Source organism: Lissotriton vulgaris, chromosome 9 (assembly GCF_964263255.1).
Source record: "Lissotriton vulgaris chromosome 9, aLisVul1.2, whole genome shotgun sequence".
In the NCBI taxonomy this organism is placed as follows: Eukaryota; Metazoa; Chordata; class Amphibia; order Caudata; family Salamandridae; genus Lissotriton; species Lissotriton vulgaris.
Window position 1 is genome coordinate 7,222,552 of NC_141697.1, and position 15,144 is coordinate 7,237,695.

General features: G+C 50.4%; 1 protein-coding gene across 4 annotated transcripts in view; it reads left to right on the forward strand.

The window, feature by feature from the left end:
* The window catches only part of LOC147689522 (fibrinogen-like protein 1-like protein), a 67,377-nt gene extending 53,163 nt beyond the window's left edge, over positions 1-14,214 (forward strand). The window contains exons 2-6 of one of the 4 annotated variants that reach the window (XR_015299858.1): positions 4,491-4,661; positions 9,832-11,190; positions 11,499-13,134; positions 13,266-13,630; positions 13,971-14,214. Coding sequence is in view for 1 of the 4 variants with exons in the window: in XM_086936911.1 (XP_086793037.1) it covers positions 4,514-4,661; positions 9,832-10,526 (843 nt within the window). In the remaining 3 variants the exon portion in view is untranslated. Of the gene's footprint in view, positions 1-4,490; positions 4,662-9,831; positions 11,194-11,498; positions 13,631-13,970 lie in introns of those variants that run through there. The other 3 variants (XR_015299857.1, XR_015299860.1, XM_086936911.1) reach the window with 3 other exon arrangements.
* Positions 14,215-15,144: the final 930 nt, after the last annotated feature.

Genomic DNA, 15,144 nt, shown 5'->3' on the forward strand with positions numbered 1-15,144 from the left:
TCTTAAAGACATTACTGTTTAGAGATGCAATTGTATCTCTAAATAAATTCATCTATTCAATATGTTTTGACGTAAACGTGTAGGAATTTTAGAAGGGCACATCCCCAGAGCCCTAATGGAGAAACAACCCCTGGTCTTGTTTGTGGAGAAGTCTTCTCTGGAACTGATGTAAAGCACAAAACTCCGAGGGTCAGTTGACTGACCTCACGTTCGCATCAAAAGGCCACACAGCTGAAGAAGCCTGCTGGGGTGAGTTGGTAGCTCAGAGTCTTCACACCAGCATCAACCGCTGCTGGGCAGCAACAGAGAGCCGTACTCGATGCTCTAACTTGCGCCTGAGTCTGCCGGTCCCAGGAGAGCCATCGGAATGCTGCATGGTCACCTAGAAGATGGGTTAATGACTGAGGAAGGATTGGCAGTGACTGCTGTACCAGGTGACCGGTGACCCAGTGGCGACTGGACTTCTACCAGGGCCTATAGAACTTTGAGGGACATAAGCCCCAGGACCACCTTATCCAGGCTCTGGACTGGGAAGTAGCGGCAGGAAGACCCAATCGACAGCATCACATCCACAGCATCCTTGAGCATCTTTGGGATCCTGTATCCCTTACATCAGGACCACTCCATAGGAACCTATAGACAAGGGGTGAAAGTGCCTGGAACCGACTGAAGACTGCTCTTATTTTCGAGGTACCTGTTTCTGTGGACCTTGCTGGTCCCCCTGAATCTCCCTCTGGCAGAATTGGTCACCTAAAGTAAGTCGTGAAAGAGCAATGGGGCTTGTCTTGCACTGTAGCGTCATGGGGCATTGTCAGGTGACTTATAATTTCTGTTTCCGGGCAGGTGTAAGCCTTCTTCTGGACATAGAGTTGCACAATGCACGTAAATGTTGTCAGATTTCTACTCCTGGGAAGTTCAGGCTGATCTTTAGTTTGGAGTCCTTGACAAAGTCTGACCCCTATTTCTGATGAATGTATGACGTTACAACGCATGCATTTACAACGCATGCACTTACAACGCAGTTTTTACATCGCAACATCCACTACAAAGCATTCCATTACATTGCATGACACTACATCGCATTTTTAAAAACTACCTATACAACACATACCATTACTTTGGATTTAAGGTAAGTATTGAATAGAGTAGGGGTAAACATTACTATTCCCACTCCAGTGGGTGCAACAGTAGGGAAAGCGTTGGATAGCGTAGGGGTAAACATTACTATTCCCACTCCAGTGGGTGCAACAGTAGGGAAAGCGTTGGATAGCGTAGGGGTAAAAATTACTATTCTCACTCCAGTGAGTGCAACCGTAGGGAAAGCGTTGGATAGCATAGGGGTAAAAATTACAATTCTCACTCCAGTGAGTGCAATAGTAGGGAAAGCGTTGGATAGCATAGGGGTAAAAATTACTATTCTCACTCCAGTGAGTGCAACAGTAGGGAAAGCGTTGGATAGCGTAGGGGTAAAAATTACTATTCCCACTCCAGTGAGTGTAACAGTAGGGAAAGCGTTGGATAGCATAGGGGTAAAAATTACTATTCTCACTCCAGTGAGTGCAACAGTAGGGAAAGCGTTGGATAGCGTAGGGGTAAAAATTACTATTCCCACTCCAGTGAGTGCAACAGTAGGGAAAGCGTTGGATAGCGTAGGGGTAAAAATTACTATTCCCACTCCAGTGGGTGCAACAGTAGGGAAAGCGTTGGATAGCGTAGGGGTAAAAATTACTATTCTCACTCCAGTGAGTGCAACAGTAGGGAAAGCGTTGGATAGCGTAGGGGTAAAAATTACTATTCCCACTCCAGAGAGTGCAACAGTAGGGAAAGCGTTGGATAGCGTAGGGGTAAAAATTACTATTCCCACTCCAGAGAGTGCAACAGTAGGGAAAGTGTTGGATAGCGTAGGGTTAAAAATTACTATTCCAACTCCAGAGAGTGCAACAGTAGGGAAAGCGTTGGATAGCGTAGGGGTAAAAGTTACTATTCCCACTCCAGGGAGTGCAACAGTAGGGAAAGCGTTGGATAGCGTAGGGGTTAAAATTACTATTCCCACTCCAGGGGGTGCAACAGTAGGGAAAGCGTTGGATAGCGTAGGGGTTAAAATTACTATTCCCACTCCAGGGAGTGCAACAGTAGGGAAAGCGTTGGATAGCGTAGGGGTTAAAATTACTATTCCCACTCCAGAGAGTGCAACAGTAGGGAAAGTGTTGGATAGCGTAGGGGTTAAAATTACTATTCCCACTCCAGGGGGTGCAACAGTAGGGAAAGCGTTGGATAGCGTACGGGTAAAAATTACTATTCCCACTCCAAAGAGTGCAACAGTAGGGAAAGCGTTGGATAGCGTAGGGGTAAAAATTACTATTCCCACTCCAGAGAGTGCAACAGTAGGGAAAGCGTTGGAGAGCGTACGGGTAAAAATTGCTATTCCCACTCCAGAGAGTGCAACAGTAGGGAAAGCGTTGGATAGCGTAGGGGTTAAAATTACTATTCCCACTCCAGGGGGTGCAACAGTAGGGAAAGCGTTGGATAGCGTACGGGTAAAAATTACTATTCCCACTCCAAAGAGTGCAACAGTAGGGAAAGCGTTGGATAGCGTAGGGGTAAAAATTTCTATTCCCACTCCAGTAGGGAAAGCGTTGGATAGCGTAGGAGTTAAAAACTACTATTCTAATTCCAATGGTATGCATTGTCATGCCTTCATTGTAGTGACATGCGATGTAGTGTCATCCTTTTGTAATGGTATGTGTTGTGGTGTCATGCGCCTAAAGGATGTTGCGATGTAAATGTAATGCCTGCGTTGTAAGTGTAGTGCGATGTAATGGTTGAGTTGTAAAGGTTGTTTCCCATTCCTGATTGTATTTCTGGTATTTTCTGGTTGTGGAGCCCTGTAACATGGGAAGACGTGGCCAGATCTTTCCCTTCCAGCAGTGTCTGAGTTCTTTGCAGGTTTTCTAGTCGTTACCGGGTGAGGTTTCTTGTCGCTTCTAGAGCAGGTTTCTGGCTTCTTCCAGTGATGATGTTTCTTAGAGCTGAGACCTGAGCTGTATTAGGCATAGGGTGCACTGTCCCTGTCTGTCTCTGGACACACCTTTCACCAGGTGCGGTGTATTTCAGATAATGAGAGATCGGCTGTTCGGAGCAGCTGATCCCTCGGACAGCCTTTGAACGGGGGAAGGGATGCCCCTGAAGGTGGGTGCAATGAATGACGGCCGCCAGCTGCAGGGGGTGCCTAGGAGGTTTGTTGAACACTCTTTCCCCTGGCAGAGTTTGCTCCTGGGGGCAGCACCCAGTGTGTCTTCTGACAACCTCTTTGCCTCTGCGCCTGCATGCGTAATATTTGTCTGAACTGGGGTGGCAGAGTGGGCTAAAGAACGGTGATAGATTAAACCCAGATCTTTTGACTGGGTGTGAGTGTTTGATTGATTCAGATGCTCGGTCCATCACCACCCCCTTTTGTACCTGCATGCGTAATATGGCACAGATGCAAACTTAAGATGTTTCCACCATTAAACAAATGGTCAGTGGTGTAATACGTAGGGTCCTGGCGCTACAAGAGTGAAGTCACCCAATATCTCGCTAACTCTATTGCTTCAACGGTGCTGAAGGGTGGAGAGAACCACCCGCCTCCCCAAACCTTGTGTCCTAAGCTACAAATAAATGTAATAACAATCCCCAGAACACGTTTCGTAATTTAAAAAAAGTGACAGCAGTAGCATCTGTACTCGAGGAACCAGCACAGAAGGTACATGTGTTCTTTGAAAGAGCGCACTAGTGAATAAACATATCGAAAGCTACAAAAGTATGATTTCTCTACGCCGAAGAATCGTGTGGGTTGGAATTATCACCACATTTGAAATGGATGAGAACAAGAGACATTAGAGCCTTGAAAACGTCGTGGGTTTATATTCCCACTGTGGTGACCAAACACGTGTTGGCTGGCTAAGAACCTGTATGAATAAAAAGGAAACAGAGGAAAAGAAAACAAAGAAACAAAGATCCTCATTGCTATGTCTGTTTTGTGTTTAAGTAAACTTACAGAGGCTACTTCTGTCACTTTTTTGAAATTATGAAACCTGTGCTGGGGATTGTTATGTTTCCATCTTTAGCTGGGGGCTACGCCCCATGCTAAAGGGGGAACACCCCCTGACAATTGAGTCCGCATGATCTGTGTTACAGAAGGGGCTGCACAAGCATCTGAGGACCCTTCTGTCGTGAGAAAGGGCCCCGGGGTGCAGAAAGCAAGCGCACATGTCCGCTGCGCTTCTGGACACTCCATGCAGGATGCCCGAGCTCTCTCTCCGGATTATCCGAGTGATTCCCTGGAGTGCCCACTCTGTTATGTTCTCACCAGCTGCTCCTGAACCCTCTGTTCTGTGGGTTCTGGATCTTGGTCTTTGGGGGTTTCATTGGTGTTTAGCTGACATGTCCTTCTGGATAGACCCTGCTGTTTGAAGGCGTGTAACCAGTACGTCTCTCCTCTCCTTCCACAGGAAGCCCTGGTTCTGCCCTCAAGATGTTCTTCTGGTGCCAATCCGCAAGCCTCCTGGTCCTGCTCCTGGGTGAGGCCACCTACGCAGGGGCTGAAGACGCCACAGTCCTGGCCAATGACAACCTCCTCCTGCCTGAAGACTATGGAAGGATCCTGAATCCAGGGGGACAAGGTATGTCAGACTGCCTCACAGTGTCCCCTGTTCAGACCTCGACCACTTGCACACTGAGACCTCTTCTCTCTCTCTCTCTGCCTGCACCCACCTCTCCCTTCTTCCACACACCGCACCCTCTGCTCTCTCCAAACCCTTTTACCCTCCTCTTCCTTCCACCAGACACAGAGACCCGTGCTCTCTCCAAACCCTTTTACCCTCCTCTCCCTTCCACCAGACACCGAGACCCGTGCTCTCTCCAAACCCTTTTACCCTCCTCTCCCTTCCACCAGACACCGAGACCCGTGCTCTCTCCAAACCCTTTTACCCTCCTTCCCCTTCCACCATACACCGAGACCTGTCTCTCTCCAAACCCTTTTACTATCCTTCCCCTTCCACCATACACCGAGACCCGTGCTCTCTCCAAACCCTTTTACCCTCCTTCCCCTTCCACCATACACCGCGACCCCTGCTCTCTCCAAACCCTTTTACCCTCCTCTCCCTTCTTCCACACACCGCGACCTCTGCTCTCTCCAAACCATTTTACCCTCCTCTCCCTTCCACCATACACCGAGACCCGTGCTCTCTCCAAACCCTTTTACCCTCCTTCCCCTTCCACCATACACCGCAACCTCTGCTCTCTCCAAACCCTTTTACCCTCCTTCCTCTTCCCCATACACCGAGACCTGTGCTCTCTCCAAACCCTTTTACCCTCCTTCCCCTTCCACCATACACCGCGACCTCTGCTCTCTCCAAACCCTTTTACCCTCCTTCCCCTTCTACCATACACCGAGACCTGTGCTCTCTCCAATACCCTCCTTCCCCGTCCACCATACACTGAGACCTCTGCTCTATCCAAACCCTTTTACCCTCCTTCCTCTTCCCCATACACCAAGACCTGTGCTCTCTCCAAACCCTTTTACCCTCCTTCCCCTTCCACCATACACCGCGACCTCTGCTCTCTCCAACCCCTTTTACCCTCCTCTTCCTTCTACCAGACACCGAGACCTGTGCTCTCTCCAAACCCTTTTACCCTCCTCTCCCTTCCACCAGACACGAGACCCGTGCTCTCTCCAAACCCTTTTACCCTCCTTCCCCTTCTACCATACACTGAGACCCGTCTCTCTCCAAACCCTTTTACTATCCTTCCCCTTCCACCATACACCGAGACCCGTGCTCTCTCCAAACCCTTTTACCCTCCTTCCTCTTCCCCTTCCACCATACACCGCGACTCCTGCTCTCTCCAAACCCTTTTACCCTCCTCTCCCTTCTTCCACACACCGCGACCTCTGCTCTCTCCAAACCATTTTACCCTCCTCTCCCTTCCACCATACACTGAGACCCGTGCTCTCTCCAAACCCTTTTACCCTCCTTCCCCTTCCACCATACACCGAGACCCGTGCTCTCTCCAAACCCTTTTACCCTCCTTCCCCTTCCACCATACACCGCAACCTCTGCTCTCTCCAAACCCTTTTACCCTCCTTCCTCTTCCCCATACACCGAGACCTGTGCTCTCTCCAAACCCTTTTACCCTCCTTCCCCTTCCACCATACACCGCGACCTCTGCTCTCTCCAAACCCTTTTACCCTCCTTCCCCTTCCACCATACACCGAGACCAGTGCTCTCTCCAAATCCTTTTACCCTCCTTCCCCATCCACCATACACTGAGACCTTTGCTCTCTCCAAACCCTTTTACCCTCCTTCCTCTTCCCCATACACCAAGACCTGTGCTCTCTCCAAACCATTTTACCCTCCTTCCCCTTCCACCATACACCGCGACCTCTGCTCTCTCCAAACCCTTTTACCCTCCTCTTCCTTCCACCAGACACCGAGACCTGTGCTCTCTCCAAACCCTTTTACCCTCCTCTCCCTTCCACCAGACACGAGACCCGTGCTCTCTCCAAACCCTTTTACCCTCCTTCCCCTTCCACCATACACCGAGACCCGTCTCTCTCCAAACCCTTTTACTATCCTTCCCCTTCCACCATACACCGAGACCCGTGCTCTCTCCAAACCCTTTTACCCTCCTTCCCCTTCCCCTTCCACCATACACCGTGACCCCTGCTCTCTCCAAACCCTTTTACCCTCCTCTCCCTTCTTCCACACACCGCGACCTCTGCTCTCTCCAAACCATTTTACCCTCCTCTCCCTTCCACCATACACTGAGACCCATGCTCTCTCCAAACCCTTTTACCCTCCTTCCCCTTCCACCATACACCGAGACCCGTGCTCTCTCCAAACCCTTTTACCCTCCTTCCCCTTCCACCATACACCGCGACCTCTGCTCTCTCCAAACCCTTTTACCCTCCTCTTCCTTCCACCAGACACCGAGACCTGTGCTCTCTCCAAACCCTTTTACCCTCCTCTCCCTTCCACCAGACACGAGACCCGTGCTCTCTCCAAACCCTTTTACCCTCCTTCCCCTTCCACCATACACCGAGACCCGTCTCTCTCCAAACCCTTTTACTATCCTTCCCCTTCCACCATACACCGAGACCCGTGCTCTCTCCAAACCCTTTTACCCTCCTTCCCCTTCCCCTTCCACCATACACTGCGACCCCTGCTCTCTCCAAACCCTTTTACCCTCCTCTCCCTTCTTCCACACACTGCGACCTCTGCTCTCTCCAAACCATTTTACCCTCCTCTCCCTTCCACCATACACTGAGACCCGTGCTCTCTCCAAACCCTTTTACCCTCCTTCCCCTTCCACCATACACCGAGACCCGTGCTCTCTCCAAACCCTTTTACCCTCCTTCCCCTTCCACCATACACCGCAACCTCTGCTCTCTCCAAACCCTTTTACCCTTCTTCCTCTTCCCCATACACTGAGACCTGTGCTCTCTCCAAACCCTTTTACCCTCCTTCCCCTTCCACCATACACCGCGACCTCTGCTCTCTCCAAACCCTTTTACCCTCCTTCCCCTTCCACCATACACTGAGACCAGTGCTCTCTCCAAATCCTTTTACCCTCCTTCCCCATCCACCATACACTGAGACCTCTGCTCTCTCCAAACCCTTTTACCCTCCTCTCCCTTCTTCCACACACCACAACCTCTGCTCTCTCCAAACCCTTTTACCCTCCTTCCCCTTTCACCACACACCGCGACCTCTGCTCTCTCCAAACCCTTTTACCCTCCTTCCCCTTCCACCATACACCGAGACCTCTGCTCTCTACAAACCCTCTTACCCTCCTCTCACTTCTTCCACACACCACGACCTCTGCTCTCTCCAAACCCTTTTACCCTCCTCTCCCTTCTTCCACACACCGCGACCTCTGCTCTCTCCAAACCCTTTTACCCTCCTTCCCCTTCCACCACACACCGCAACCTCTGCTCTCTCCAAACCCTTTTACCCTCCTTCCCCTTCCACCACACACCGCGACCTCTGCTCTCTCCAAACCCTTTTACCCTCCTTCCCCTTCCACCATACACCGCGACCTCTGCTCTCTCCAAACCCTTTTACCCTCCTCTCCCTTCTTCCACATACCGCGACCTCTGCTCTCTCCAAACCCTTTTACCCTCCTCTCCCTTCTTCCACACACCGCGACCCCTGCCCCCCTCCAGTCACAGGCATGGATCTTGGTCTCAGTCCCAGTGCATCTCCTCTGCTGCTCCGCAGAGTCTGACCCATGGGCCATGAGCAGCAGCACCTGGGGCTGAGACCGCCGGGTGGCGGGCGTCTCTGGGTCCTCTGATCAGCTAGGACTGGATGCCTGCTCTCCCCATGCGGGGACGGACCGCCAGATGAGCCCAGAAGCCTGCAATCACGGTCACAGGTCGTGAGCAAGGAGTGTGTGAACTCCGAAACGTGTTGGGTTTTTTCCTTTGTTGCTCGTGTGTGAATAAAACATACGCTTTTATTGGAAATCCAGTGGTGGCTCTGGAATCATTTATATATATTAATACAAAACGCATCTCCTGTGTCTTGATATCGGGGGAGACCCAAGAAAATAAAGTTGCCGTATCCTAGTGGCCTTGAGTATGTGCCTTCTTCGTCATTGGAGCGGATTGTGTGGTCACACTGGCATGACCTCTGTCAGTAGACGCTAGACTGGCAAAGTTTGCAACCCACCTCTGCCAGCTCTAAGGAGCCGGCGTGACCTCATGCCAGGCTCCTTAGAGCTGGCAGAGGTGGGTGCACACATTTCCAGTCTTGTGTCTACTGACAGAGGTCATGCCAGGCTCCTGGAGCTGGCAGAGGTGGGTGCACACATTTCCAGTCTAGTGCCTACTGACAGAGGTCATGCCAGGCACCCTGGAGCTGGCAGAGGTGTGGTGTACCCATTGGCAGTTTAGTATCAACTGACAGAGGTCATGCCAGGCATCGTAGAGCTGGCAGAGGTGGGTGCACACATTGCCAGGCTAGTGTAAACTGACCGAGGTCATGCCAGGCTCCTTGGAGCTGGCAGAGGTGGGGTGCACACATTTCCAGTCTTGTGTCAACTGACAGAGGTCATGCCAGGCTCCTTGGAGCTGGCAGAGGTGGGGTGCACACATTGCCAGGCTAGTGTAAACTGACCGAGGTCATGCCAGGCTCCTAGGAGCTGGCAGAGGTGGGGTGCACACATTTCCAGTCTTGTGCCAACTGACAGAGGTCATGCCAGGCTCCTTGGAGCTGGCAGAGGTGGGGTGCACACATTTCCAGTCTAGTATCAACTGACAGAGGTCATGCCAGGCATCGTAGAGCTGGCAGAGGTGGGGTGCACACATTGCCAGGCTAGTGTAAACTGACCGAGGTCATGCCAGGCACCTTGGAGCTGGCAGAGGTGGGGTGCACACTTTTCCAGTCTTGTGTTAAATGACAGAGGTCACGCCGGCTCCTTAGAGCTGGCAGAGGTGTGGTGCACACTTTTCCAGTCTTGTGTTAACTGACAGAGGTCATGCCAGGCTCCTTGTAGCTGGCAGAGGTGTGGTGCACACTTTTCCAGTCTTGTGTTAACTGACAGAGGTCATGCCAGGCTCCTTGGAGCTGGCAGAGGTGGGTGCACACATTGCCAGTCTAGTGTCTACTGACAGAGGTCACGCCGCTCTAGTGCATGCATTGCCAGTCTGGGGTCAGCTGCTAGAGGCCCAGTGTATTGTAATCACCAGTCCTCAGCCTGACATTGGTCTGGTGCAGCAGGGTGTAGTCTGCAATGAGTGTCTCATCTCTCTCTCTCTCTCTCTCTCTCTCTCTCTGTTCTCCCCCACAGACCTCCCCCATGATTGCCATGAGGTTTTCCATCAGTCAGACGGCGCAGCCAGCGATGGCCTGTATATCATCCAGCCAGCGGCAGTGGCCATTGTGGTGTTCTGCGCCATGAGCGATGGTGGCTGGACTGTCCTGCAGCACCTCACGGCCAACAGCACAGAGGACTTTGATCGTGGCTGGCAAGACTACAAAGCTGGCTTTGGGAGGGCACTCGGGGACCACTGGATTGGCAATGAGCACATGCATCAGCTGACCCAAGCCCCGCGGCGCTACGCACTGGGAGTTAAGCTGGTGGACATGGATGGAGAGGTCAAGTGGGGCGAGTACGAGCCTTTCCAAATCGAGTCTGAGGACTTGGGTTACCGCATCCGGCTGGGGCTCTTTACTGGCACTGCAGCGGACGCCTTGACCCAGGACACCGAGGCCTACCTCCATGACAACCAGAGGTTCACCACCAAGGACCAGGACAACGACAACTACTTTCAGAACTGTGCCAAACTGGAGTACAATGGGGTCCCCGGAGGTGGCTGGTGGTATGATGCCTGCGCCGGCGCCAATCTCAACCGTCGCAATGTCATCTACTGGCAGAAGGATTGCAACAAAGAGCACCCATGCAAGTACTCCTGGATGATGGTGCGGCCTGCAACACAGCCACCGTGCAGCCAGAGCTGCCGCTGCAGCAAGGATGAGCTGTAACCTGCATGGGTGGTGTGGGCAGCTGACACTACCATCGGTCGCAAGGCTGCAGGGAGGTCCTGGAAAGATCTAAAAGCACGAGGACATCAAGGAGCATCCTCTTAACGCTGCATCCCTCAATGACTTTGTCGTGTGTGCCCACGAACATCAGCAGTATGCCCACAAAAACCACTAGTATGCCCATCAACAACTAGTAGTATGCCCACGAACAAACACGAGTATGCCCATGAACATTCAGAAGTATGCCCATGAATAACCAGTATTATGCCCATAGATGACCCAGTGCATGCCCACAAACATCCTGTTGCATGCCCACGAACAACCACTAGTATGACCACAAATAACCAGCAGTATCTCCACAAACAAACAGTAGTATGCCCATCAACAACCAGTAGTAGTATGCCCACAGACAACTAGAAGAATGCCCATGAATAAACAGTAGTATGCCCATAGAGGACCTAGTACATACCCACAAACAGCCAGTTGCATGCCCACGAACAACCACTAGTAAGACCACGAACAACCAGTAGTATGCCCCTGTGCAACCAGTAGTAGTATGCCCATGAGCAACCAATAGTATGCCCACAAACAATCATTTGTATGCCCACAAACAACCAGTAGTATGCCCATGAAGAAAAAATAGTATGGCCAGTGAAGACTTAAAGTATTCCCAGAAACAACTAGTAGTAGGGCCATAGAAGACATAGTGCACACCTACATCCAGTAGTATGCCCATAAAGAACCAGTAGTATGCCCATAGTGCACGCCCACAACCAGTAGTATGCCAACGAACAACCAGTAGTATGCCCATAGAGGACATAGTGCACGCCCACAACCAGTAGTATGCCACAAACCACCAGTAGTATGCCCACGAATAACCAGTAGTATGTACATAAAGGACATAAGGCATGCCACAAATAACCAGTAGAATGCCCATGAAGAACAAATGGTATGGCCATCAAAGTCCTAAAGCATTCCCACAAACAACCAGTAGTATGGCCCTGAACAGCCTAATGCATGCCTACAAGAACCTATAGTGCACCTATAAACAACAGAGTACTAATCCACAGCATGCAGGATGCTCAGAATGAACATATAGAATGACCATAGATAAAGTACAATCTTTCCATAAACAACCTACAGGAGGCCTGTAAACAACCTATACCGTGCCATAAGCAACCTGTAATGAGCTCATACAAAATCTACAGGGGAGGCAATAAACATCCTGTAGCATGTTCAGAACTAAAAGGGGCCATGAACATTGACTAGTGTGTGCATAATCAGCAGCTAGCGTGTCCACAAACAGTGGCTAGCGTGCCCACAAACAAAGGCTAGCATGCCAATAAACAATGACTAGCATGCCCATAAACAACAGCTAGTATGCGTACAAACAATAGTTAGCTCGCTCACAAACAATGGCTAGCGTGGCAATGAACAATGGCTAGTGTACTCATAAACAATGGCTAGCTTGCCCACAAACAATGGCTAGCGTGCCGATAAACAATGGCTAGTGTGCCCTCAAAAATTGGCTAGTGTGCCGATAAACAATAGCTAGCATGTACACAATCAATGGCTAGCATGCCTACAACCAACTGCACAGAGTGGCGAGAGGCACTGATTAGTGGCATCCAACCCTTGAGGAAAGTGTGAATACAGGGAGATGCTCCTACTTACACTCCAGTTTGAGCAACTTTATGGATGAAACTTGAAACACATGAGTGTCTACACAGAAAGTGACAAGCAAAGTCAACTGTATACAGAGACACTTATTTCGTCAAACACCCATATTTCCTTGAAGATATGGATATTTACCAGAAAAGGGATTTGTACTAAACGGGATCGCTAGTCCTGAGGAAGGCCAAATGACCCTTTATGGGTGGCAGTAGTCGCTGAAACATGTTGACATAGAAGCAGTATAGGAGAGAAAAGGGGTCCTAACTATCCCCTAGACCATCTCCGGTTTTTACTTTTAATCCTATTGAAGGAACCCATGAATACAAAATTTGGAAAGGTATCTCTGAGTTAGTTTTAAACCTACACAATCACTGTCTGTATGTAGCTTACTGTGTGGATCCCAACATATGCATGTTTATTTTGTCTTCCCCTCCCTTTACTCATCCCAGGCGTTGGTCTGTGCTGGGATGCTGTAGCAGCCCTATGATGAAGTATGCCATTATTTAGGTTTTTTTTTAAACTATGTTTTCCGAGAGAGGGGTGGAAGCTTGGCCACCCACCTCTTCCTCCTTTTCCTCGTTTTGTGGTTTTAGCATAAGCAAAAGCGGCCATAATTATTGTCTAGCGTGCTCATAATCAGTGGCTAGCATGTCCACCAACAGTGGCTAGCATGCCCTTAAACAATGGCTAGCGTGCCCACTAACAATGGCTAGCGTGCCCATAAACAATGGCTAGCGTGCCCACTAACAATGGCTAGCATGCCAATAAACAATGGCTAGCGTGTCCACAAAGAATTACTAGCGTGCCAGCAAACAATGACTAGCGTGCCCACAAACAATGGCTAGCGTGCCCACAAACAATGGCTAGCGTGCCCACAAACAATGACTAGCGTGCCCATAAACAATGGCTAGCGTGCCCACAAACAATGACTAGCGTGCCAACAAACAATGGCTAGCGTGCCCACAAACAACGGCTAATGTGCCCACAAACAATGGCTAATGTGCCCACTAACAATGGCTAGCATGCCAATAAACAATGGCTAGCGTGTCCACAAAGAATTACTAGCGTGCCAGCAAACAATGACTAGCGTGCCCACAAACAATGGCTAGCGTGCCCACAAACAATGGCTAGCGTGCCCACAAACAATGACTAGCGTGCCCATAAACAATGGCTAGCGTGCCCACAAACAATGACTAGCGTGCCAACAAACAATGGCTAGCGTGCCCACAAACAACGGCTAATGTGCCCACAAACAATGGCTAATGTGCCCACAAACAATGGTTAGCCAGCCAATGGCTAGTGTGCACAAACACCTCATTGGTGGCCTAGAGACTCCATACAGTTTGCCCATTCATAAGATGTAGAGTTCCTATGCTCACAGACACCCAGTAAAAGCTGTAAAAAAGGCGCAGCCTGCTCATAAAAGCACAGTGGGCAGGGGTGGCTCTAGGCTCATGGTGGCCCTGGGCAGGGAGCGTAGGTAGAGGCCCCGGCCGGGGCCCCCGCACCATTTCTTAAGAGCCTCAGGGGTCCGGGCCGGGGCCCCGTACCATTTCTTAAGAGCCTCAGGGGTCTGGGCCGGGGCCCGCACCATTTCTTAAGAGCCTCAGGGGCCACGGCCTGGGCCCGCACCATTTCTTAAGAGCCTCAGGGGTCCCGGCCAGGGCCCACGCACCATTTATAAGTGCCTCAGGCCTGGTGTGGTGGCCCCTGGGGTTTGGTGGCCCTGTGCAGGTGCACAGCTTGCACATGCCTAAGCCGGCCCTGCAGTGGGGTGCTCTAACAGTCATTGCTGATTGGTGGGAGGGTTCGAGCCAAGGTCGTCTGTAGCCAAAGTTTGACCTTGAGAGCCAAGAGAAGGAGTCCACAGGCAGGACTCACTGCCCCCCTCCATTCACGCCATGTTTTAAACCCAGCATTTGTCAGAGAACAGGAATCCCAACCTCGAAGTACATTACACTCCTCACTGCAACGTTGGAATTTACATTAAATGCAGAACAGAAAGTAAAGCTAAGTGTGAAATGCTGTGCTTTGATCTGTTTAGTACTCTGCTCTGTGCGTTCTCTTTATTTTTTGTCCTGTTTGCTTGTCATTTCAGTGCGCCTCTTGATGAGGTTCCAGACTCTGCTCTGTGCGTTCTCTTTATTTTTTGTCCTGTTTGCTTGTCATTTCAGTGCGCCTCTTGATGAGGTTCCAGACTCGGTTAAGTCACTGTGCGCACCTGGAGCCTGGTCTGTGAGGCGTAGGCGCTATACTAGTGTTTTCCTCTCCTCTGTCTGCGCGTCTCGTTGCTTGTTTGCACCCCATGAACTCTGACCGCTTACTTGGTTTTCTGCAATGGTTGCCAGCCTCAGCTTGTTCACCTACTGAATGTTTCACTGTGAGCGCGACTTGCCTCATTTTGCACTTTTAGAGATGTTTTTCGCTGCCATTACTGTGACACATGCGCTGCTGCAGCTCATGCCCGAACATCACTAATGACACCCAGGTGCCCTAGTACTGGAAGTGCACTAGGACTGGGAGTTCCTGGTCTTTGGAGTGCCCCGGCACTGAGAGTGTCCTGGTACTGGGAGTGCCCCGGTAGTGGGTGTGTCCTGCAGGGGAGTAGGAGACAGTACATTTCTGGAGGGGACAAGGACAACATTTTGGACTTTCCAGTTACCCTATACAAATCGCCCATTGTCTGATAGTCATACGCTCCATTAAACTAATACAATTGCATAGTTTTGTAGTGAAACATTGATAAAGACAGGCATCTAGTCACAGTTTGCAAGTATGCTTTAATTCTTATGTACATTCACAGCGTAATTAGACCAAATGTAAAAAAACATGTTTTTCACTCTTAAATCTTCATGCACCAATATTGGAGTGTATTGGAGACAGGCTGCAGGCACACAGAGCTGTAAGAGCAGTGCAATGTCCACTTTCTAAAAGTAGCATTTCT